The 22,775-nt window shown below is 39.0% G+C and overlaps 1 protein-coding gene across 1 annotated transcript in view; it reads right to left on the reverse strand.

Moving 5' to 3' along the window:
* Positions 1-1,696: 1,696 nt before the first annotated feature.
* Positions 1,697-22,775, reverse strand: part of MAPK11 (mitogen-activated protein kinase 11) — a 31,282-nt gene continuing 10,203 nt past the window's right edge. Inside the window, exons 2-12 of the mRNA XM_061372954.1 lie at positions 18,664-18,793; positions 17,666-17,724; positions 16,439-16,550; positions 13,467-13,496; positions 13,286-13,333; positions 10,837-10,951; positions 10,642-10,713; positions 9,329-9,408; positions 6,874-6,952; positions 5,608-5,781; positions 1,697-2,365 (exon numbers count right to left, since the gene is read on the reverse strand). Of these exons, the coding sequence (XP_061228938.1) occupies positions 2,292-2,365; positions 5,608-5,781; positions 6,874-6,952; positions 9,329-9,408; positions 10,642-10,713; positions 10,837-10,951; positions 13,286-13,333; positions 13,467-13,496; positions 16,439-16,550; positions 17,666-17,724; positions 18,664-18,793 (973 nt within the window). The 3' untranslated portion in view covers positions 1,697-2,291. The remainder of the gene's footprint in view (positions 2,366-5,607; positions 5,782-6,873; positions 6,953-9,328; positions 9,409-10,641; positions 10,714-10,836; positions 10,952-13,285; positions 13,334-13,466; positions 13,497-16,438; positions 16,551-17,665; positions 17,725-18,663; positions 18,794-22,775) is intronic.

A 22,775-nucleotide genomic window follows, 5' to 3' on the forward strand; every position in this document is an offset into this window, starting at 1 on the left:
GAGCTGCTTACCTGCTCTAGAAAAATACTTTAATTAGTGGCTTTTGAGGTCTCTGCAATTGCCTTCATTTTGCAAATCCACAAAAAAAAAAGATGTCTCTCTCCCTACTGCCTTTCTTGACATTAAAATTAGATGATTTATGGGGTCTAATGGCATTTAATTAAAAATAGCTGAGTTTTCGTTAGCCATTACTGTCACTTTTGATTAGCTTGACCATGGCTATGACCGTATTCCTGCTACATAATTTATCACCTTTATTTAGAAAAGCTGCATCTTTGAATGCAAAAGGAAATATTCAGAGCAGGATTCAGAGTTGCCAGAACACATTTTGGAGCTGATATAAAACTTTCTTTCCACCTCAAGTAGCAGAGCCATGGCAAGAGCAGACCATCTGGTCTTTGCCTACCACAGTTTTACACATCCTTTGAAACATGTGGTGACAGCCACCCTCATAGCCAGGAAACCAGATTAAGCAAATGATGGGACAATCCCACACTAAATTAATTATCATTGGATGCAGGAGGCTCTTGTGAAATCTCTTTATTTCATGCTTGCCCTTCCAGCTGGAATAGAGCTACAGAGCAGGCTGGCACACTCATCAGAATTCAGAGAAAATAAAGCACTGTTCTACTAACTGGTAAGCAAACGAATGACAAATACGTATTTAAGACATGATTAAGTGATTAATTTCATTATGTAGCCAGGGAAGTTAAAGATTTACAACCTTTTCACCTGTTTCATTCAGCACAAAATTCAGTTGTTGCAAGGTTGTTACAGGCCTCACCCAGCTTTGCAGAAAGGCAATGCTTATTTCTATTTCTCAAAGAAGACAACCGATCCTGTGTCAAATACCTCTGAAAAATCAAAGTTCTTGGACGTCATTTTTTTTTTAAATCTGTTTATTAAGAAAAAGTTTCCCTTTTACATAGAAAAGATACAGAGGAAGGTAAATCAATGCAGCAGAATTCATGTAATGGCTGTACAACTGAATCTTAATGCCAGAAGTTGCAGAAACCCTAAATATAAAAAGCTACCTCCAAAATGAGACTGACAGAGCAAGAACAAGACAAAAATGAACAACACTGAACAACTGTGAAACACAAGTACGTACAAGTACGCAGCCAGTACACCACAAGTGGCCTCATGCCAAAGGATATTCCTGTTTCAGTATTATGCCTTCAATGGGGAAATCAGATAAATGCAATGCTGTACAGAATCTCGGTATCTGGTTTATCCTGCAGTTTATTATGTAATTTCCCAACTTTTCAGAGCTGTAAAGCCCTTAAAATCTTGCATAAAAAGAAGCTGATGAGATGGATATTTTGTTTTTCACAAAAGAAAAGAAATCTGAAATTCTCTTTTGTTGTCATGTCTTCCAATGGCAGTGGCAATTATTATTTTTCCCAAGGATTAGGTGAAGGAAAGTAAGACAATGAGGAACACTGAATTCAAAGCTGTGAACTGAACTGAGTACTCTTGCACTTCCACTTGTGACAGCCTTTGTTGAAACTTGCAGAAGACCACAGAGATCTGCCGCATTGCCTTCAGGGCACCTTCCTGTAGAGCTGGGCAGATACACCTGCACTCCGCCGATGGCATGGCTGGAATACCATCGGGAAATGAAGTCGTCTCACAAACACGTCTTGTGTGGATTAAGGAATACACATGGGGAAAAGAATGAGCACAGACACTTGGATGGCAACAGAAGACAAAGATTTATTTTTACTGACTTTCAACTGGTGTTAAGATTGCTTGAGAGACATCCAGTAAATTTGTAAGACCACCACAGATATGGCTACATACGCATACTGCATCTATCTCGCTACCACGCCCTCCCTTCATAAAGGCACTAACTATAAATAATAGGAAAACAGATAAAATGCCAGAAGAAAAAAGGACTGCTTGTATGAACGTCTATGCTTATGTTTGATACATTCATGCTTTAAATGCACAATTTTAAAATTAATTTAAAAAGTCACCTTTATTTTGGCAATACAATTGATAAAATGGAACATGCAGAACACATCTTGACAGAACTCAGTGCATAATTTTGTCAGAATGAAGTAGTTCTTTGTCACCCTTTGTGAGTTGGGAATATATTCTTATTAAAAGGCAGAAAACCCCCACCCAAGCCAGACAACATCTGGCTTCTGTATGTAATGCATCTGGCTTTTCCATGTCTTCTCCAATGTCTTTGGATAGCAGAATCTATGTCTGACCACAGGTGAAATTGTAGGGTTATATTTTAACAGTCTTCATAGTGCAGCATGGCAAGACAGAGCTGCCTGTATTCACTGTTCTATCTCCAGGCTATCCATTTTTAAGTCAGGGGGTTTAAAGCTAATCACTTCTTCATAGGTGAGTTCTGTAGAGAGGGTGTGAAGGAGAGAGAAGAATTAGGTGATATCCTCCCCAAAAGAAAAATATTCCAGACAGAACAGTTCTGTGGATACATGTGATGTGTAGTTTGTATTTCCAGCCTTTTTAGAGATGGGATCCAAAACCAGACTGAATTCACTAGGAATCCTTCTGTTAACCTCAGTTACAAATTAGACTCACAAATACTGTTATTGTACAACATGTCTTTCCCCTTCAGCTAATTACTAAAACACAGGCCCTGAAATGGAAACATCAATTGTGCTGTCAGATGACCTGCCAAAATGACGTAATAAAAGACAAAATGCAATGGAAATGGAAGCTTTAAAAGCACCCGAACAGGTTGTAAAATGTACACTGTTAACTGCAGAAAATGTTCTTTACCATCTCCAGTCAATTGCCTTCAACATAAATCATTTGCAATTCTGTGCTAATGACTTGGGATCTAGGTTTTGCGGGTTTTTTATGTTTTATTGTGACTAACTTAATTTTGAGGTCCTCTGAAAGAAAAAGTATTTTGTCACAGAAGCATGTAACAATCCTATTTTCATCAAGAGCTTAGCTAGAATGCATGGATTCTCTGCCATTTTATCCTGCTTTAGGAATAACCCTTCATCTTTTCATGCTGGCAGTCATGTACTGTTTTGTGCCTTGCACAGTAATGGAGTGTGTTGCCAGCAGCTACCTCTGTAATTTCTCTACTTAGATACTGTATTTTAAGGACCAAATCCTGTTCATGCATAAATATACAGCTAACAATGCATTACTCCAGGTTCTGTTTTCCAAACAGTGATGTTTAAATATCAAACTCATGCCTATTAGATTGTTTATTAAACAGATCTAAACCAGCTGCTATACCTGCAGATGGACCTAGCACTCTAAAAAGCATGTAAAAATGTCAGGGCTGAAATGCTGCTTCTGCTCTGGTTCTGTTATGCTGTAGCCCTGTGCACGGTGACCAGCGTGCTAGCTACAGTGGAAGATTTCTCTGAAAGAAATCCCGTGTGCAGAGCCCCTGAGGTCGAAGGATCATAAGGTGACTCTTTCAGTGACTGACTTGCAGCTATTAGGTAGCATCTGGTCACAGGCAGCCAGCAGGAGCTAGAGTGGTCCTGACTGAGCTCCGAGGAAGCCAGCGACCTCACAAATCAGACCCATGGAACTCTATTAGAAATTACTCTTGCTGGCTGTGCATTGTATATTTATGAAGCTCCTTACCTGGTTCTTGTGCCACCTACTCAGCAGAGAGCACAGACGCTACACTGGGATACGTGCAACTGGAGCAACAGCCAAAGAGGCAGTGCATAGCATTCAACTCTGAATATCTTACTCCTGGCCTCTAAAATGTGAAATATTTTCTAACTGATTAAACACGGCAGAAGGAAATCTATGAGCTTGGGCTGCAAGCCTCAGCAGTGTGCAGTGGAGGCCAGGGGATCTCTTAACTGCATCACGTGTGAGACAAGTATCTGAAATCTCATTTTGCTTTGGTGCTCAGTCCCTCTTGGGATCAAATGCCACTGACCTCTAATTTGAACAAAAAAGAGGAAAAATGGACATCTTGAGAAACTGGGTCATTATTTCATCAATAACACAAACATTTATGCAGATGGTCACCTTTCACATCATCTTACTTAAACATGGCACATAATCTACTTGAAAATAAAATGCAGCTTGAAGATAAAATATGGTCAAGAGGAAGAGCTGCACGTTCTGTGCCAGTACTCAGATTTTTGCCTGAGGCCTTTTTTCCCCCCTGTATAAAGGAGGAATTTGACCTGTAGTTCCAGCTAGGACAGTGCTGTAGAAAAGCATGATACTGCCCTTCCTAGGGAATTCACCTCCACATGCTCAGCTTGGTTCATGAAGTGTTAAGCTGAAATTGTTCCTGCAATAATTTCAGCGGAGTTTCATCACAATCAGAAATCAGCTGCATGACTCGGAAATTGTTAAACTTTCCTGTTAAAGACCCGGTCAACTGAAAGAGTAGCAGAAAACAAATTGCCCATTTGTAAGTACAGCAGCAAACTGAACATGCCTCTCAATAAACAAGATGTATGGGCGGTGCTGTATGCTGCCAGGTTTTGCAGAGCAGAGGAGAGAATGTGTAAGGAAAAGTGGTACCAGCCAATCCTTCTTTGCACAGACACAGTAAGCTTCTAGGAAACCCTTTTCAGGGCTCTAGCAGCATGCTTTATTGTAGAGAGACCCATGACCTCGCTTCTATCTTTCTTTAAGATGTATTTGCTGTAGTCAGCCTGCTTGTCTGCCCTGCAATGCCCAGGATAAAACATGGCACAAATGGAAGGGTGTAAGACATGGGAGGTCAGCATTTTTCATGAGAAACCTACCCACTATACTAACACATTTTTTTATCAAACCTTTCTGGAGTAAAAGCTACAGAATATACAGCTAGAAACAGAAAACATTTATTTTATAGAACACATATTTCATCTTAAGCCAGTGAAAGGACTTTAATGATAAACAGGAACTATTAGTTTTCTAGAACATTACTCTCCATTTAAACGGTCGAGTAAGGAATTTTTAGCATAATATGTCCTCATTAGACAATGATGAAATTGAACTGTACTTTTCAGGGCACTTGCAAATTTAACGTTTAGCCACCTTACTTCCGTGATACTGTAGTGCAATAGGATCATGATGCAAGCACGGAATTAACTAATAAAAGAAGGTTGTTGCTGTATTTCTCAAGGATGGGTTTTAGGGTGACGTTGTCAAGTAAAATCAACTCTCATCTCAAACAGGATCAATAGCATGGTTTATCTGTTAATCCCAACTACCTGGCTATCTAACAAATGATCAACAAAATACACATCTATGTGGAAAGCAGTAATTTCTGGTTCTCAACAAAGCTAGACCAGAATCTCAAATAGTGCCACTTGCCCTAGGACACTTCAGCTGAAGATCTGATCAGGAAACTAAAAGCAAGACAGCATATGTGGTGACACGGTGACTAACATCAGCTTTTAGTTAAGCTTAAACCTGCTATGGGACCCTAGTGAGGAGATGATAGAAGGTGGGAGAGAAAGGGAGGGAGCAAAATCCAGAAACACAACCCTTTCCACCTCTCCACTGCCACAAGTACACATGGATTTATCTTTTTTTTACCCTGAGGCTTAAGAATTCAAATTGCTTTGGCTAGAAACAGAGCAAACTGTTATTTAAGGTTTTGTTCTACTGCATGCATTAACTGACATGTAAACCTGTTACCTTTCCATTCATCTATGTTTCGCTCCTTATTCTCTATTGACTCATCATACAGCTCAGCCTCAGGTTCATCATCTGGATCATGATACTGTACAAAGTATGGATGTGCAAGTGCTTCTGAGGCAGTAATTCTCTTATCGCTGTCTAATATAAGCATCTTCTCAAGAAGATCTACAGCTAAGGGAAAAAGAGAAACACGGTTTGAAGCCAGAAGAGACCATCCGGAAATAAAAGGGAAGGCAACTGTGCACAGACAACCTATTCTCACTCACCTGAAACACAGTTAACATTACCAGCAAACCCATAAAATTTAGGCAATGTAACAAATAAGTTTTGAAGATGTTATACCATGAGTACAATTTTCAGAGGTGAAGGAAGTTTCTGGTTTGCTTGTGGTATGCACAAAGGTTCATTATAGTCTGTTTGATATCTGATTCAGCTCTTCAAACATCCAAGGCCTTCATTCTGAAAAGATCTCTGTGTGCTTAGATATCCTGCGTTGTGCATCATGTGCTTAACTTGATCCTGATCAGTGCAAACTTAAGTAACTTAAAACTGTGATTCTGAGATTATACTTTCAATAAGCTGCACCAATGAAATCAGATGAAAACCCCAAAGCAACTTTACAGGATCCATCATAAAGAAAATATGTTTGAAGTTGACAGTTGCAGAATAACAGAAATGAGAGAAATGTGTAAGGCCAAAATTTGGTTTGTATGGGAAGTTCGTAATTAGTACTTAAATATTATATAAAAATGATTTTTAGTGCTTTCATATAATCACTGTCATGAATTTGCCTTCATATGCAGTATGTATAAAAACAATTGCCCAGAATCAGACAAAAAGCCTGCCCAGCCTCATATCCTGTGTCCAACAATGGGTAATGTATTCCTAGGAAATAATACTCAAAAGGGTCATTCAAACAGCTATACTTCCCGGTATATTCTTCTGTTTGTCAGCAATTCAGCTCATGGCCTTCCTGAGCCAGAAGTGATGTCTCCAGTCTAGACTCCATGGTATTTTTATTTATTCCTCCTATATGTAACCGGCTTTTGCTTTTCATCCACAGACTGGTTTTGTTTAGGAGGTTCCCGTAATCTCCACCAGAAACAAAAGGCACAGGCTTTATGAAGAGAAAGCAGTCTCGGGACGAAAGGTTAAGCAATGTTCTTCTCACTGGCCTGATCATTACTATATGGGATCATATAGCAAAGGAAGGCTTGAGTTCTTATGTTAGTGAAAGATTTAGTCTATGTCAGTCTTTCTTACCTAATGGATTGGCACCACGAAATACTGCCTTTAAATCCTGCTGAGGCATATGTGGAAGAGATTCAATGTATTTTCTTGCCTAGGAACAGATTGATATACAAACCACATGCACAGATGTTAGATTTTGCTCAGCAGTAACCATATCAACTCTAAAATAACAGATGTAATTTTTAGGATGTTTCTTATATGGGAATCCTTGTTTACGTAAAACCATAACATATGACTTTGCTTTAAACAGTCACTCCTGTATATTGCACAATAAGCAACAGAGTTTTAAACAGGTATCTTTCACACTGTGTGTGTATTTGTGTTAGCACTTATCTTTTCACCTGCCCTTACTGGCTCACTGCAATATAACCCCAGGGAAAACATAAGGCTTCCTGTAAGGTTCATGCAGAAACTGCAACCTAACTCATCTTTTAGTTACCCTCAGCAACGTGATATAATCCAATCTGCACCCTTTTCTCTCTCCTCTGTTGAACAGCAGCTTCAGTAACTAAAAAACAAATCCTGACACTCCCAGGACACAGATCTTTGGATGTTTAACACAATTTATAGTGTGCTTTGTCACTGTGGTTGTGAAAGGCTCATCCAAACTCAGCTAGGAAAAGCCTACCCACAGATCAGACCCACAAATGTCAGTGTGGAGCCTGACATTACACAAGCCATGAATCTCTGGGCTATGGTAGACAGGTCAGCAAGAGGAAAGGTTGAATGCTGGGATGAGACAGAACAGGGAATTCTGAAATGGAACAGTTAAAGAGGCAAATGGCTGTCCCCAAATCTATAAAAATCCCAGTTAGTCTTTTAACAAAACTTAATCCTTAAAAAAAACCCCAGTGAAATGCAATCACCATTTAAACCCCCATTAACATGAAAAACTGACAAAACAGCTCAGTAACTTGCGCTGAAACATCCCATGAGGTTGATCTTACAGTTTTCAATTCTTTAATCCTCTACTATAACTGAAAATAGGCTTGGCATTACAGAAAACCTCTGACCTTGCTGTTACAGGAATGGAAAAAATTGTCTGGGATGGGAAGCTGCATTAAGAAATATTTAAGCAGTAAGACTAAAATAGGTGGTAAAGAACTAGAACAAAGGAACAGAATACACTCCCTTGCAAGAGGCAAGTACCTCCAAGAAAGGTATATATCTCGTTGACACTGCTCCTCTAAGCAGGCAGGAGCAGCCCAGAGGTGACCTAGCAGCACTCCCATTCATTAACCTGGTTTCTGTGTTCTTCCCATACTCTAAAGGTATAAATTAGCCCCAGTAAAACAGCTCTGGGATTCCTGTAGCTCACCAAAAGCAGACTATCTCCAGTAAATATTTAAGCTGCTTAATCTCAACTGAAAAACTCAGAAACTGACTAGTGGTGGGTAAATCACACAGTTGGATGCACCACTCTGAACATGTTACTGGAAAAAACATAGGATCTTCTGCCCCGGCCATTCCCAGGTGCTGCCTACCCACAGACTCTGGGGTTGTGTGTTGACCTGTGCTGGTGAGGTTTTGTTACGCTTGGGCTTTCCAGACATAGTGTTGCTTTGGTTCTCCTGCTGGTCCTGATTATTTAATCCATTAGTGCATTCATTAGCAAGTTCAAAGGAAACCCACCAATATACACACAAGCTGAAAACCAGCCATTGGTATTAGAGTGAGCTGTATGCAGAAAGGTTTAAGAAAACAGCTTCAGGTGAGAAGGCATCTGTGTGCTGCTGTTTATCTGAATTTTTACATGTGCCCACCACCTGCCTTTATCAGTCAATACCACATCTCATTCCTCAGCTGGACAGCCACAGTTACTGCATAAAGTGAATTCTCCAAGTGTAGCTTTAGCAGAGAAACGAAGTGGAAAACGTTCATTTACCAGGTTACTATTTTAAAGAAGGCACATGGAAAGTTAAAAATCACACTGTTAGCTATAGATGTTATCATGAAAGTGGACCGCATAGGAGATTCAACGAAATCAATAAATACAAATCAAATTAGGGATCCAAATAAGTGCACTCATGAAGAACATAAACACATGCTATTTGATTCCAATCTTCCTAAATATTCCTATTTAGATCCTTCACAGCAATGGAAAGCATAAAAGTTAGAGACATCAGATTTAATAACAATATAATGCTCTGAGGTGAGAACAAATTTGATTATTTTTTTAATTACAAGTATAGCAGCGAACTAAAAGTTCACCAGGACCAATTGCAAAACTCCTTTTGAACACTGAGCACATGAGAACAAGTATCTAAAGTAATCCAGCTGAGAGTCGAGGCATTTGGATACCTTTAAAAAGAATGGGAGTTTTTTAATCGTGGCATTCTAGCAGCAATAAATAGAGATAATTTTCGTGTTTGCTCATTTCCAAATCAGAGAATCTGTGTAACGCCATCAGTGATACATGATGTCAGTTAGAGAAAAGAATGCTAGAAAGCCAGATAACTGAACTCACATGTTCTGATGAGATCTTCTTCAGAAGTTCAGAACTGGGTGTGCCCACAACTTCCATTATTCTCTTTAGTTGATCAATATCTGCAGTATTTCAGGGAAATAAACAGCACATGGTCCCTCTGGGTTTAAACAATTAATGACCTTTTATGCAGATACTTGTTTAAAGCTATTCAGTGAGACAATGCCATCCTGGTCCATGCAAGGATACCAATTCATACCTACTTAAGCCTAGTCCTGGAGTATCAAACTCTTTACTGCATTGTATGAATCCTTGACGTGTGCTTGTACATGAGAAAGGTATGTGCAAGATATTGCCTTCCTGTTCTAGTTTCCAATTTAGCATATTCTTAAGCTTAATTTTAATAGCACATGTATGTTTCGGATACCTGTTCTGAGGAACAGTCTAACACAATACAGCACATAGGGCTGTTACTAATCTGAGGGCTGGCAAGTAGCAAATTCTCATCTGGTAGCTTTAAAAATCTGTTTTGTATCATTGTCAAGATTAGAACTTTGAAAATAAGTATTTTTCATTGCCCTAAATGACCTGTAAGATGTATTACACTCCTAGAGACTCGAGGTTATATTACAGCTTTATTGAAATGGATGTAATCATATAATTGCAAACAATATTTTTAAACAGAAAAAAAATAAAAATCTTTTTTCTTGAAAACTAAATGCATGTTTTTTTCCAAATACCAGTCGGAATAATATAATCAGTCTGAAGCACAGTCATCCAGATGATGAACATCTGGACAATGCCTGTGGTTACAATATAGCCTAATGATGCTGAGCACAGTAGAAAGGCAAGAAGGGAGACCTGGTCTCTCAGCTCTCTTAACAGTTTTCCAGGCAATTGTGATGTCATGTAGTTTTGTGCCTGGCAACGGCTTAGTTTTAACAGAAGTATTTGCTTTTTGCAGGTTTTCACAGTACTGAGAAACTACATTAGCTGATCAAAAAATACTGCCTTTACTCAGCTGCAGCTTTAAGGTTATGTTATTTCAGTAAGATACACACGTGGAAGAAATCTGCTCTGTTGTAACTAGGTTATTGTTTAAATACAGATACACAACAAAGAATAAATGTAACTCGTTGTTTAGAACATCTGTTACTGTGGGTTTTTTTCCTACCAGTGGGTCTCATAGTCAGCTGTCATATACTTCAAACTGAAAGATTAGCAAAAAAGGTTTACTTCTTCAGTTTGTTAGCTCAAAAACATTTCCACAGAAACACTGAAGTAATCAGAAAAAAAAACCCCAAAATTAGAAAGTATTGTTATAGCTGCATTTGAAGTTTTATTGCTAAGGATACAATCGTTTCCTGGAAATAGGGCCTTCCCTTTCAATAACTCTGCCATGATGCATCCAACCGACCAGATATCAACTGCCAAGAAACAGAGAGAGAAATGTGTATGATGAATTGAAGAGACTCTTAAACAGAGTTGCCTCTCGGTTTAAAACTATCACTATATCCAGCTGGAGCAAAATGTACGCCTTCAAAGTTTACCTGTCTGATTGTAGTGCATCCAATTTAACATGATTTCTGGAGCTCTGTACCACCTTGTTGCAACATATCCGGTCATTTCATCATCAGTTTGTCGAGCTAAACCAAAGTCTAAAATCTACAGAATAAAAATACAGTAAAATGAATAATGATTTTAAAAATCCTTTTTCACTTTTGTTACAGGTACTGACTTTCCCTGTTACTCACTTCTGAGTTTATCCATGGTCCCTTGCTATCAGTGAAGTAAACCAGCAGCACTCTGCAGACGAGATCATCTGTTCTCCCTGCTGCACCTTTGCAGCCTACGGGTCTGCATAAAGTTGCTTCCACTGCGATGAGCCTGGCCCTTTGTCCTCTAAGGCAAACTTCACATTTTGCCTCAAATTCAATTTTCCACTGACATCTATTTGCTAAAAAATCAGCACTGCTGCTGTAAGAAATGCAGCACTAAGAATGGGAATGGCTGTGCAAAATGGCAAGCACCGCTGGCCATTTAAACATTTAAAGACCACATGAGCTGATCACAAATTTGCAGAATTTCTGTTGCTTCCCTCTCATGCCTAAGCATTTGCTCAAATAACGCATCATTCCAGTGCTGCTAGGAAAGAAACATGCATCCTGTGTAACAAGGTAGATTTAAATCACATACAATCTGTTTTTGGCAGAACTCCCCCACCGAAAAAACAAAGGAGCTCTGTTTAGGTACACATATTACTCACAGGTTTGGTAGCAAAACATTTCTCTCCATATGCTCTCCTTTGCTAAGTTTATATTGATGGGAACTTATTTTAATTAAAATTTTCCTGCTCATTTCTTTGCTTTCTGCTTTTTTATTAGTCTGTGCCCCACTAATTATGGAGCTAAAACGTACCCGTAACACTAAGACAGGCTGTTAGAAAGGGTACCATCTGAGCCTCAGTGCTGTTAAGTCAGTCATCTGAGCTAGTTAGCATCTCTTCAAATAGAAATGTGAATGAAGATCAGTGGCAACCTCCTGTGATGAGATAAGCTGATGGCTAATCGTTTTCATTGGGAGTAAGAAAACTTTCAAACTATCATTCAAAATTCCTCAGTTATAATCCAATTTAAAGAAAGCCTAAAGAAAAATAAATAATGCATTAACATCTTCTAATATATTTTAAAAGCATTATTTATTTCTTAAGAAAGCAAAAATAAAAGCATGAGGCAAACAAGGCAAGGAAACTGAAACATTACTGCCTTTATTTTTATAAGGGTTTCAGTAATATTTTTCTTTAATAGCTATCATAGCTGATTCCTCCTATCAACTGTGTACACATGCATTTTCCTTCTTGCTTCTGTTTCCTTTTTGTTTGTACACTAGTTTTTTCTATTAGAAAGTAATTTGGTATCAGAGGAAGTAAAGCTATAAATACAAATAAGGCAAAGAGCAGCACAACAAATGCTAGGCAGGGAGGTGCACAGGTACCATAATAATAGAACCCCCCCCCCCAAAGATTAAAAGTCTCCTTCACTGTGTATGAAAACACAGCACACATTTTAGAGTGCATGATCAGAATCAGATGACCCATAAAATTTCACAGATGCTGAACACACATGCATGAAGACATTAAAGGGATAATCATGAAAATTGCTGAGCATCTGCATATGCCACTAAACCAAACAGGAACTATAATTTCCCACCACAGATCCAGATTACTGTGAGGACCAAACTGCACTGCTCTTAATTCACTGCTGTGTATTTTTGCTGATCTGTAGTATTTGGAATCTTTTCTTGTACTCCAAATACTCCCTCACAGCTGGAATAAAGTGAATACATCAGTCTCAGTTACAGGGATAAAGAAGTTTCCGGCTGTCATGGAGAAATGCTAAACTTCTCACTTAGGCTTAAAGGATTAGAAAGCTAAAGACATCTTTTCCTTCTCCAGAGTCCCATCCTTATTATATAATGCCATATAATGCAGCTACACAAAGATATGTATTTAGATACCTGTGTACATTAAAACAGCATTTGAGAAGTGTGGATTACAGAGTTTTTTTGGTTGAGGTTTTGCCTGTAACAGGTAACGTAACTGGTAATACTGGTATCTGTTTCCATATTGTTATTTAATTTAGCTTGTATATACTATGAATATAAAAATGAAAGCTGTTGCAAGGCTTCATCTAAGCATGGCAGATGCAGATACATATCACAGGTCAAACTTTCAAATATACTCAGTATTTACTCATGTGACAAATTATTAGCCTAGGTACCATCTGCGAGGAACTAGACATGAAGATATTTGCATTCATACTAAATTAACATTTGGGAGAAAACACGTGCTCATGGAAGTGGGTTTTCTATGCCAAGACAGCAAGAGTAGCAAACATCTGAAATTAATGGAACCAGAAATAAAACCAGTTGCTAATGTTTTCTCAGAAACTCTTATCTTGAAAGCTTTTACAACATTCTTCATTACAACATGATACCTACCCTCAATTCACAGTCTTCATTTACAGCTAGGTTACTGGGCTTCAGGTCCTGTAGCACAGCAGAAGGAGTTAGTCAAGTATGATTTTAACCCTTTAAAGTATATTATAACTATGTCTTAGTAACATGTTTGATGCACAGAGGGACACACTCCATTCATTCTTATCGCAATGAGTGAACTCACCCGGTGGATGATTCCAGCTGAGTGAATATACTGTGAAACAAAGGGAATAAAAAGGTAAGATTTGAAGTAAGAGGTGCAGAAAAGTGTAAGCCACTTTTCTTATCTTTTCACTTCTGACCCAGACTGTTTTACATACAGAGAAGACTCATGTCACTACATTTTCAGATCAAAAGGGTATGATAAACTTCAAAACCTCCTTGTTTTATCTTATGCAGAGCTGGACATTTGAAGAAAAGTAACCATGAAGACTAGATTCTACCATAAAAGATAGCACTTGCAGTGATTCTTCTGTTGAAAGTTTCACACCAATTTGGAATTTTTCCAGTCTTATCTGGATGTCCATGTTGATCAGGCAGCAACTTAGTGAAGTCAGTGGCTGGGGAGCAGTATGGTTGACCTCTAGGTGATATTAAGTCACCTTAATACTTACTGTGAATGCTGATGTGGGTGATATATCCACCCTGCAACAGATTAGTGACCAAAATACCTATCTAAGCCACAGCATTACTTCAGGTCCACTTTAAAAGCTGGGACCCAAAGCAGTATTCCAGTGGCTATTCTGGTGTCCTCAACATAAAAAGGACATGGAACTGTTGGAACAAGTCCAGAGGAGGGCCCTGAGGATGATCAGGGGGCTGGAGCACCTCCCGTATGAAGACAGGCTGAGAAAGTTGAGGCTGTTCAGCCTGGAGAAGAGAAGGCTGCGTGGAGACCTCATAGCAGCCTTCCAGTATCTGAAGGGGGCCTATAGGGATGCTAGGGAGGGTATCCTCATTAGGGACTGTAGTGATAGGACCAGGAGTAATGGGCTAAAACTTTAACAGAGGAAGTTTAGATTGGATGTAAGGAGGAAGTTCTTTATTGTAAGGGTGGTAAGGCACTGGAATGGGCTGCCCAAGGAAGGTATGAATGCTCCATCCCTGGCGGTGTTCAAGGCCAGGCTGGACAAAGCCTTGGGTTAGATGGTTTACTGTGAGGTGTCCCTGCCCATGGCAGGGGGGCTGAAACTAGATGATCTTAAGGTTCTTTCCAACCATAACTATTCTATTTTTCTATTTAGTGCCTCTGCTATTCTACATAAAACTTTAAAACTTTAAGATTGAGAAAAGCTTACTCTGTAACTGCCTATCTATCATTCACTTGTTAGGATTAACAGCAAGTTTATCTATGACCTTACTGACCAGGGTCAGCAAGACTTTGAAAGCCTTCTTTTCTATTCTCTTGAGCTGAATTCACCTTTATTTAGTAGCAGAGATATCTACTTTGAAAACCCAAAGAAAACACCAGTGCATTCTTCTTGTTCCAGACCTCTGCACTGTTTATCAGAAAAGCAGGGCCACCCCTGAGCAGTCCTCACAACAGCCAAGAGCAGCTGAATGAAGAGGAAACCAAACCATCACTTGCAACAGAAGGAGCTGTCTCCCTGCTCTGTTGAGATGATGACAACAGCTCCTCTTAGTGCCACAAGCAATCCTCCACCAGCCAGTCAGCAGCCTGCCAACCTATGCAGCTCTACACTAACCCTTCATCTGCTCAGACAGCTTCTGCAGGGCATGAAGCCTGTGCTCGGTACTGCTGAACACACCTACCAGCAAGTCCAAAGCTTATTCAGGTATGCAAATACATGTTGTAATGACTATAGCATAGATGTAAGTGAGGAGTTATATATGATCAAATGTTCTTCAACTAATGAGACATGAGAATTTCAATTCCAGAAGAGGTGAGCCACCATCAACCTCCCCCATTGGAAATAAGAGACAGAAATTAACATTCACTTTGGAGCACAACTCTTACTATTATTTAGCTCTGACACAATACAGCCTTATATTCAAAATTCCAAAGATGGATAATTAACTCCAGAATCCATCTTCCTAATTAAGCTATTAACTTAAGTAAATGAGACAAAGCAATTAAGGGCTCAGTTCTGCAATTTTTATTCACTAAGATCTGCACTTCAGTTGACAGAACCTTCATGCATGAATAAGAATTACTGTCTCAGGCACAAGGTGACTTGCTGGAAATCCTATAACAAGTATATTTCAGAGCCAGTATTTACCATGGCTTGCTTTCAAACATGCAGTTATTTTCCATGTTTAAAATATCAATTACTGTTAAGTTAGCTACTAAAGCAGCTGACCAGCCTCTTTTTCTTTTTGTTTATTCCTGTGAAAATCAACACTGGTCCAATGAAATGCTTATCACCTAGTAATGGAAAACATTTCCTACATCTTCTGCTCTTTACAGACAGTTTAATATTTAATGTCAGAAAAAATACAACTATTTTCATTCTTTTGGAAGAAAATTTTGCAACAGTTTCATTGCCAATTGCCTTTGTTACGTGATTGTATACCTTTTAACTGATACAATTAAAGGAAACAATGAACTCATGAGCAGCTTAAATCCTAGGTGACTGTGTGCAACACTTTACATTGCTAAGATACACTTCTCCTTCCAGAAATTTCTCAAAGAACCCAGCTAACTTGGTTATCTCTTCATCCATGTGATGCTCCCTACCAAAATTAGAGCTGTAGTTTTTCAAACTGGCTCATGTCTTTCAAAGCACAAATGTGAGTTACTTGCCATATTGTTCTTTATCAAGTTCACATTCTTCAGAATGCTTTTGCACTACCTTCTTGTGACAGGTGAAGTGTCTAAAACACACACTGTGTGCTACACAACATGTTCACTGGAGACACTATATAGCAAATGATTCTCCTCCAATAATAATTAAATAGACAGATCTAAAGTTAATGTTCAAGGGGAGTATTCACATGTGTTATGCACATAAACACTGGCAGGCTTGGGGTTTATTTCTGGTTATAAAAATGATCTGATAATTTCTGCAATGACTGCTGTTATCTGCAACTCTTAAGACATAAAAAAAAGTGTTTAAGTACTGTCACTGCAACAAATCAGTCATTACTACAACATTTTGGGTGCCCACTCTAAAACTCTTGCATACAGCCAGTTACCTTAAGACCTCGAAGTAACTGATAAATGAGAAACTGTATATGGTCATCTGTTAACTTCTGGCACTTCACAATGTTATTCAGGTCAGCACCCATTAAATTTGTCACAAGATACCTGTGAAAATAAAACACAGAGCAGAAGAAAAAGAAACACACCTCATTTACAAATGGCAGAATGTAAATCCTAAAAGCAGCACATCTAGAGCAACTACATACACCCATGAAGGCTCCTTTTCCATGTTCTACCAACACACACCATAGTGCATGCCACTTAAATCAGCTAAGACAGTCAATAATGGAATCACAGCTATGAGATTTAATATAACGAAAAAGAAAAATCATTACAGTACATTAAAAACTTGTATCTCTGTTTTCCCTGGGACACACTACAGCAGTTCAGTGAGGGGAGAATACATCATATTTTGAGATTAATAGAAAGCCTCACCCAGTATCAAACCAGGAGCCTGCGACACTAAAACTACAGCATCTGCAGGGCCCTGGAATATCTGATGATGGAGATGAACATATAATTGGCTGAAATAAAGAGTGGCTTTTGTAACTTCCCTCTCAAGCCCTCCTGTAAGCTTTATTTTTTGACAAATTTTGCAGAAATGTTGACTCTTTTCCAAAAGCAGTGCTGGGATACAAGCATGCATCTATCATACCCACTTTCTATTTGTGCAGTTTTGCCCCAGAGTCAAAGGTGTTTGGCACTAATTTCCATGGAGACAAAAACATATTAGATACTATTTTTTCTGCTAACTTGGTTACCTAAGTGCTTATAAAGGATGTAAACCAAGAGGAACTCAGCATAAATTGTACATGTAACATGAAGATACACCTAGCCTTCGGTTAGTCAGAAATCTAGCCTAAATTTACCTTGTCTCAGTTAACCAAGAGATACTTTCCTGCATTCCCAAACTATCCCACCTAGCTGTGAAAAAATAATCTACAGCTCATATATAATTGAATTGAAAAAGTTTTAAGTTTAGTGGCAAGCAGCATCAAACCACTTATCATATACCTATAATCTTATTAACTATCATTCAAGAAAGTACGAGTCCCATCCTCCTGCCTCCTCTTCAGTGGAAAAGTTGCAAATTGATTTACTGGGGTTCTTCACCCAAAGCCATCTGTGGCTGCAAGTCCATTAGAACAGTTCATGCTTCTTTTTTAAACACCAGAGTGGTACTTACTAACTAGCCAGAATGACTTTACAATTTTACTTACACTTCATTAAAATTTTCTATTGATGTTGCAGGTGTAAAAACATCCAGCAATCCTATAACCTGAAAGAGAAGGGAATCAGCAGTTTATTTTTAGACATCTCTAAAGCAACATGGAACGAGTACTGAGAGTGTTTGGCATTTTGAGGATGAAACTGGCAAAAATATGACATTCTGTTGTCTTGAAAACTTAGTACAACTATATAGGCGGTCTGTACAGGTAGAGCCTCAGCTACCTCCGTGACCAACAGAAAATTATATTAATTAGTATAAGTAATTACAACAAGACTCTAGACAGTCAGAAATAAAGGCAGAAAAAGTCATACCTCATTACAAAAAAGCTGACTCATAGTTTATACACTTGTATATTTAAAATCATGCACTGTTTCATGGGGTTTCTCATTCTGTTGTTATTTAGCTTTCTTAGCATCCTTTCTCCAGGTTACTTTTCCACCCACTTTATTTTATTAGGGCTTTAATTCATCAAGTTATTTTTAAGCAGATGGATACTCCCACAGAAATCAACTGTTTGCCACATAGAGTAATACTGAATTATTTGGGTCCTGAAGTTCTACTATTGTTCATCTAAATATTACACTGCTGTTAATGTCAATGACAGTATCTGCCCTTAATTTCTCAAGAGAATCCAAATTCAGCAAAAGCAGGCTCAAGTTATTTTTTTCCTGGACTGGTACTTCAAGAGCATCCAGCAGCAGCAAGCAGAACATTACTTTATTAGGGAAGTTGGGATCACTTGTTTTGGATTTCATCAGCTGCATCTTCAAGACCAATTTAGATACATAGAAAGGCAGCCTTTTACTGAAAGTCTCTAAGGAAGTCTCTAAAGTCCAGTGACTTCACATAAGATGGCTTATGGTATCTTGGGTAGCTAGAGAACTGCATATACTTTTTAATAAAGATTGTACCTAACTGAAATTAAGCCTATATTGCAAATTTCATTGTCATGAAAATCTAAAGGGAAGGAAGTCACTCTCCACTTACGTTCTCATGCTTCATGTGCTTAAGCAACCTAAGCTCCCTGTAGGTCCTCCGCGCATGAATAAGCGATTGAAAAGGTCTTGAAAGCTTTTTTACTGCCACCTTCTGTCTTGTTTTGGTATCATAAGCTGAGCTAGAAGAGGAAAAGAGAAAGTCCGCGTTGATGGCATGTTCTACTTCAAAGATCTCAGCTAGTTTGCTGGAGAAACCTGTATTCTCTTGGGAGCTCTTTTTCCTTCCTTTGCCCATTTTCACGCTCAATACAGGGACTGCCACCGGGAGAGCTAGTCAGCAGTAACTCTGAGTATTCAGAGACAGTTTCCTTGTTTTCCACCTGGTAAATTACTAACGCTTGTGATAACATTCAGGACTCATCCCCAGGTAACCCTTCCCCATGTGGCAGGAAAAGTAACGGAAGATTAGCTCTATTTGTGCAGCTCCAGCCTCAGCCTCCAAGGCAAGGCTCGTAGGGAATACAGGGATTCAAACTGAACAAACTGAAGTCTTTACTAATTAGAGGAACACTGCCATTGTGTCTAGCAATACTAATCACCTATGTGACCCTTACCTTGCTAGATGATAATGCCACAAAACTGGTATCAAATTAGGATGCAGATATAGCCATTCCCTTGTGAAATGCTGGTAACAAGCGAACAGGGGTACGTCTCACACTCCAGCCCACACATCCTGCTGACACACAGCATGTTCTTTACTTCATGCAGATGGAGATGCCCCGCTGAAGAGGACACTAAATACAAACACCACCATTTGCACCAATGGGAAACCCACTGCTTTTTACGCATTAGAAAGACATGACAAGCACAACAAGCCACAAATAAGTGCTGCCTGTTCTGTAGGCTAGGAACAGAAATGATCCCTTTATGTACTGCTTCATGACACTACACAGTACAACTATTAAAAAAAAATTAAAAAAAATCAGATTGCTACCTTCTCTTATGAGGAAAAGAAGTTTTTTACTTGTTACTCTTACCCATTACATTAAAATTGTGTTAAATTAAAATACCTCAAAATTCTCTGTTTAAAGTGTGGATAACATCTGTGCTTGCTAAAGAGCATTAACAAGCTGAAAACCTTCAAATACATTACAGAACTTTCTTGGAGTTACAAACATGAAAATCAGGTAAAAAATGCATAGATAGCATAGGATGACAACAGTCAGTGATCACACTGAAAGCGATTAGCTCCTTAAGAACAGAGTTTTAGACATTCCTGCAAACTGTGGAAACAAACACCTGCTAGAGGCAGAAACCACTGACTGTGGCTGGAGTAGCTCCCAAATTAATACAGAGCAGATAATCAGATCCAAGTATGTGGATTCCTACACATACTTGGTGCTCTGCTAAACTCATGAAGAGCCAAGTGAAGACCAAAGCCTCTTTATTTGTGAGCAGTTGGAGGATGAGGGGATATTTTTAATAAAAAGAACTAAGGATACAAGCATCCAAAAGGTGACTGTGACCCAGTTATCCTAGAATTCACCCAGCCAATGCAGGGAAAAATCCAGCAACATTTTTATGTGATTAAAAAAAGACTAAGATCAAGTAGATTTGGTCAACAAGTTTCTTGCAGGCACCATGGAAGGAGTGAGTCACTAATGAGATCAATGAAATAGGTAAGCAGATTACTTAGCTAGTTTCTTGCAAGCATCACAGAAGCAGATCCTCAGGGAAGTTTTAAAGGTGTACAGGGTTGTGGCTTTGCTGAGGACATCATGAAGGGTATTCCCTGAGCAGAAGAAAGCAAGCATAGGAAGAAGACTGGTATCACTCTGAGGAGCGGGTGGAAGGAATACGATAGAGATACTTGTTCTGATAGTAGGGTAGGACCCAGCTATTCCAGATGAGGACACTGTGTTGCTCAAATATGTGGAGCAGCTCAAGAAATGAACAGTGTGAGAAGAACTATCAACAGAGGTATCTTAAATTCCACAGGACTTGCCACAGGGGCAACATGAAGTTGCACAAGTAAATCTGAAGAAATGAGAAGGAAGACAACACTTCGTGTTAATGTAACAAAGGTTAGATATAATTGCCCTGTGTGTAATCCTGGCCAATGAAGCCACTGGAGAACTCTGCCAAGACTCACAAATACATACACCCTCTATATCCTTTCCAACTTGTTTTCCAGTAGGAAAGGAAATGTTTATTCCAGATAAATAAATAACATTGTAAAAACAGCAAGCTGTGCTTAAATCTCAGCTCTTCTGGTAATTCACGAGCTTTCCCACTCGTGCTTGTACCACTTTGTGAAATACTGTGTACATTATACAAGGCTAGTAGGAATTAGGTTTTAAATCATGTTATCATGATAAATATCCTCCTCCCAATTCTAAGGTCAAATGTTGATTTCAGTGGTTTAAAACCCACTAATCTTTAAGATGGATTGCTTTTTACCCTCCATATGACTCAAGGCTGCAAAGCTTTCAGATAGAACAAAGCACTATTTTTTCTTTTTAAGTTCAGTAATTCTTAGGACAGCAGCTTTTTAGACCCAGGATGGCAGCAGCACATAAGGAAGCAGTGGGTGGAGGGGTGTAGGGGGGGTGTAAGGAAGAAGAAAGAAAACAAATGGCAACTTGAGTCCTGGTACCTCCAATGGCAAATCATGAATTGAAGCTGCATAGGCCAGGGACTCACTTGGTCTAAATGAGTTCTCTGCAGTCAAGAATCTGTACCAAATGACAATTGGAGCTAATGCCTCCAGGCTCCTTCCTTGCCTAGTTTACCATCATCATAATTCAAGTTATTAATAGTAAAACATTAAAATATATAGATTTCAAATTGTTTGAACTCTCATTTGTCAGATTCAAGAATGATTTGCATCTCTAATCTGCTGCTGCCTGTGATCAGATTCTGCAAGCAGCAGGCTTTCCTCCCCATGAATATCTAACACCTCCTATTTTAGACTTGTTCACCCCCACTTGCTATTTTATCATCATAGCCACAATCTAGGTTGTCCCCCAGATCCTTAATCATCCCCTGAGAAACCTGTTAGCAGGACAAGCTGCTTCCCTTTCTGTGTGTCTTTCCCAAGAATGTTTAGCTTCCAGACTTGTCTCTGGACAGGACATCTCTGGTCCCAGTCGTGAAAACAGGGCTCCACCTGTACTTGGCACCTGCAAATGCTTCCTTGGGACCCTGTAACCAGCCTGATTAAAATGATTCCAAACAGCTTCCTAAGAAAAAAAAAAACCACAACAGAACAAACTCATGCTGTTAACTACTGTGATTTAATGGGGAAGAAAAGGGTGAGAGGTCCTCACCTTCCCTTATTCTGCATGATATGACACACCTTCCCCACTTCTACATCAAGACTGCAGAAGGCTTCTCCACCAGTCTCTTGGTGCTTGCATCATCTCACAAACAACTTCAGGCAACTTACAACACCTTTTCCTTTCACAAGGTTAATTTCCACAGACTGCAGCTTTGGCCAACCACATGTGTTTATACTCATACAGGAAACAAACCACCTTTCCAGCGGTTCAGCTACTGTTACCTGAGTTTCTTTGAAACTAGTTATTCTGAGGTGTCTTATCTCCGATTATGATGCTATCTTATGTAGCTGGACAGAACAGTATGATGGAGATAAACTCTGATACTTGCAAAGGGGGTATCATCTCTTATCTCTAATCTATACTTTGCTGTTAGTATTTCATTTCTTGTAGGCAGTGAAAATAAGTGACTTTTTAACTGCACATCATCAGTGAGCATTTCTGACACCATCACTCAACAGTTTGCTCCCATGCCTCAATAAGGGAACATCACTTTAGACAGACTTTCTATCATAATTTCAAAAGAAATACAATTATTTTTTTTTTTTAATTTACAAGGAACAGCTCTGGAACAATCTTAGCAATAGCTTTTCAGATGGGCTCATTCTTGACCCAGAAACCTTTGCAGTTATGACATTTTTTTGCTGTCTGTCCTTTTCAAGATCAAGGATAAAAAGCCATTATACTGCTTGCAAGGACGGCATCATTTTCACACAGATTAGAGACTTTTTCTTAGTGTGGCTATCAGTCATTGCTTAAATTAGACTAACCTTTTCAGTGTTGTCAACTCCTGTATTTAATAATTCTATTGAAGTTTGTCGTG

The sequence above is a fragment of the Neopsephotus bourkii genome, unplaced genomic scaffold (genome assembly GCF_033783945.1).
Source record: "Neopsephotus bourkii isolate Nb327-2 ecotype Australia unplaced genomic scaffold, CSIRO-AGI_Nbou_v1 NB_1624, whole genome shotgun sequence".
In the NCBI taxonomy this organism is placed as follows: Eukaryota; Metazoa; Chordata; class Aves; order Psittaciformes; family Psittacidae; genus Neopsephotus; species Neopsephotus bourkii.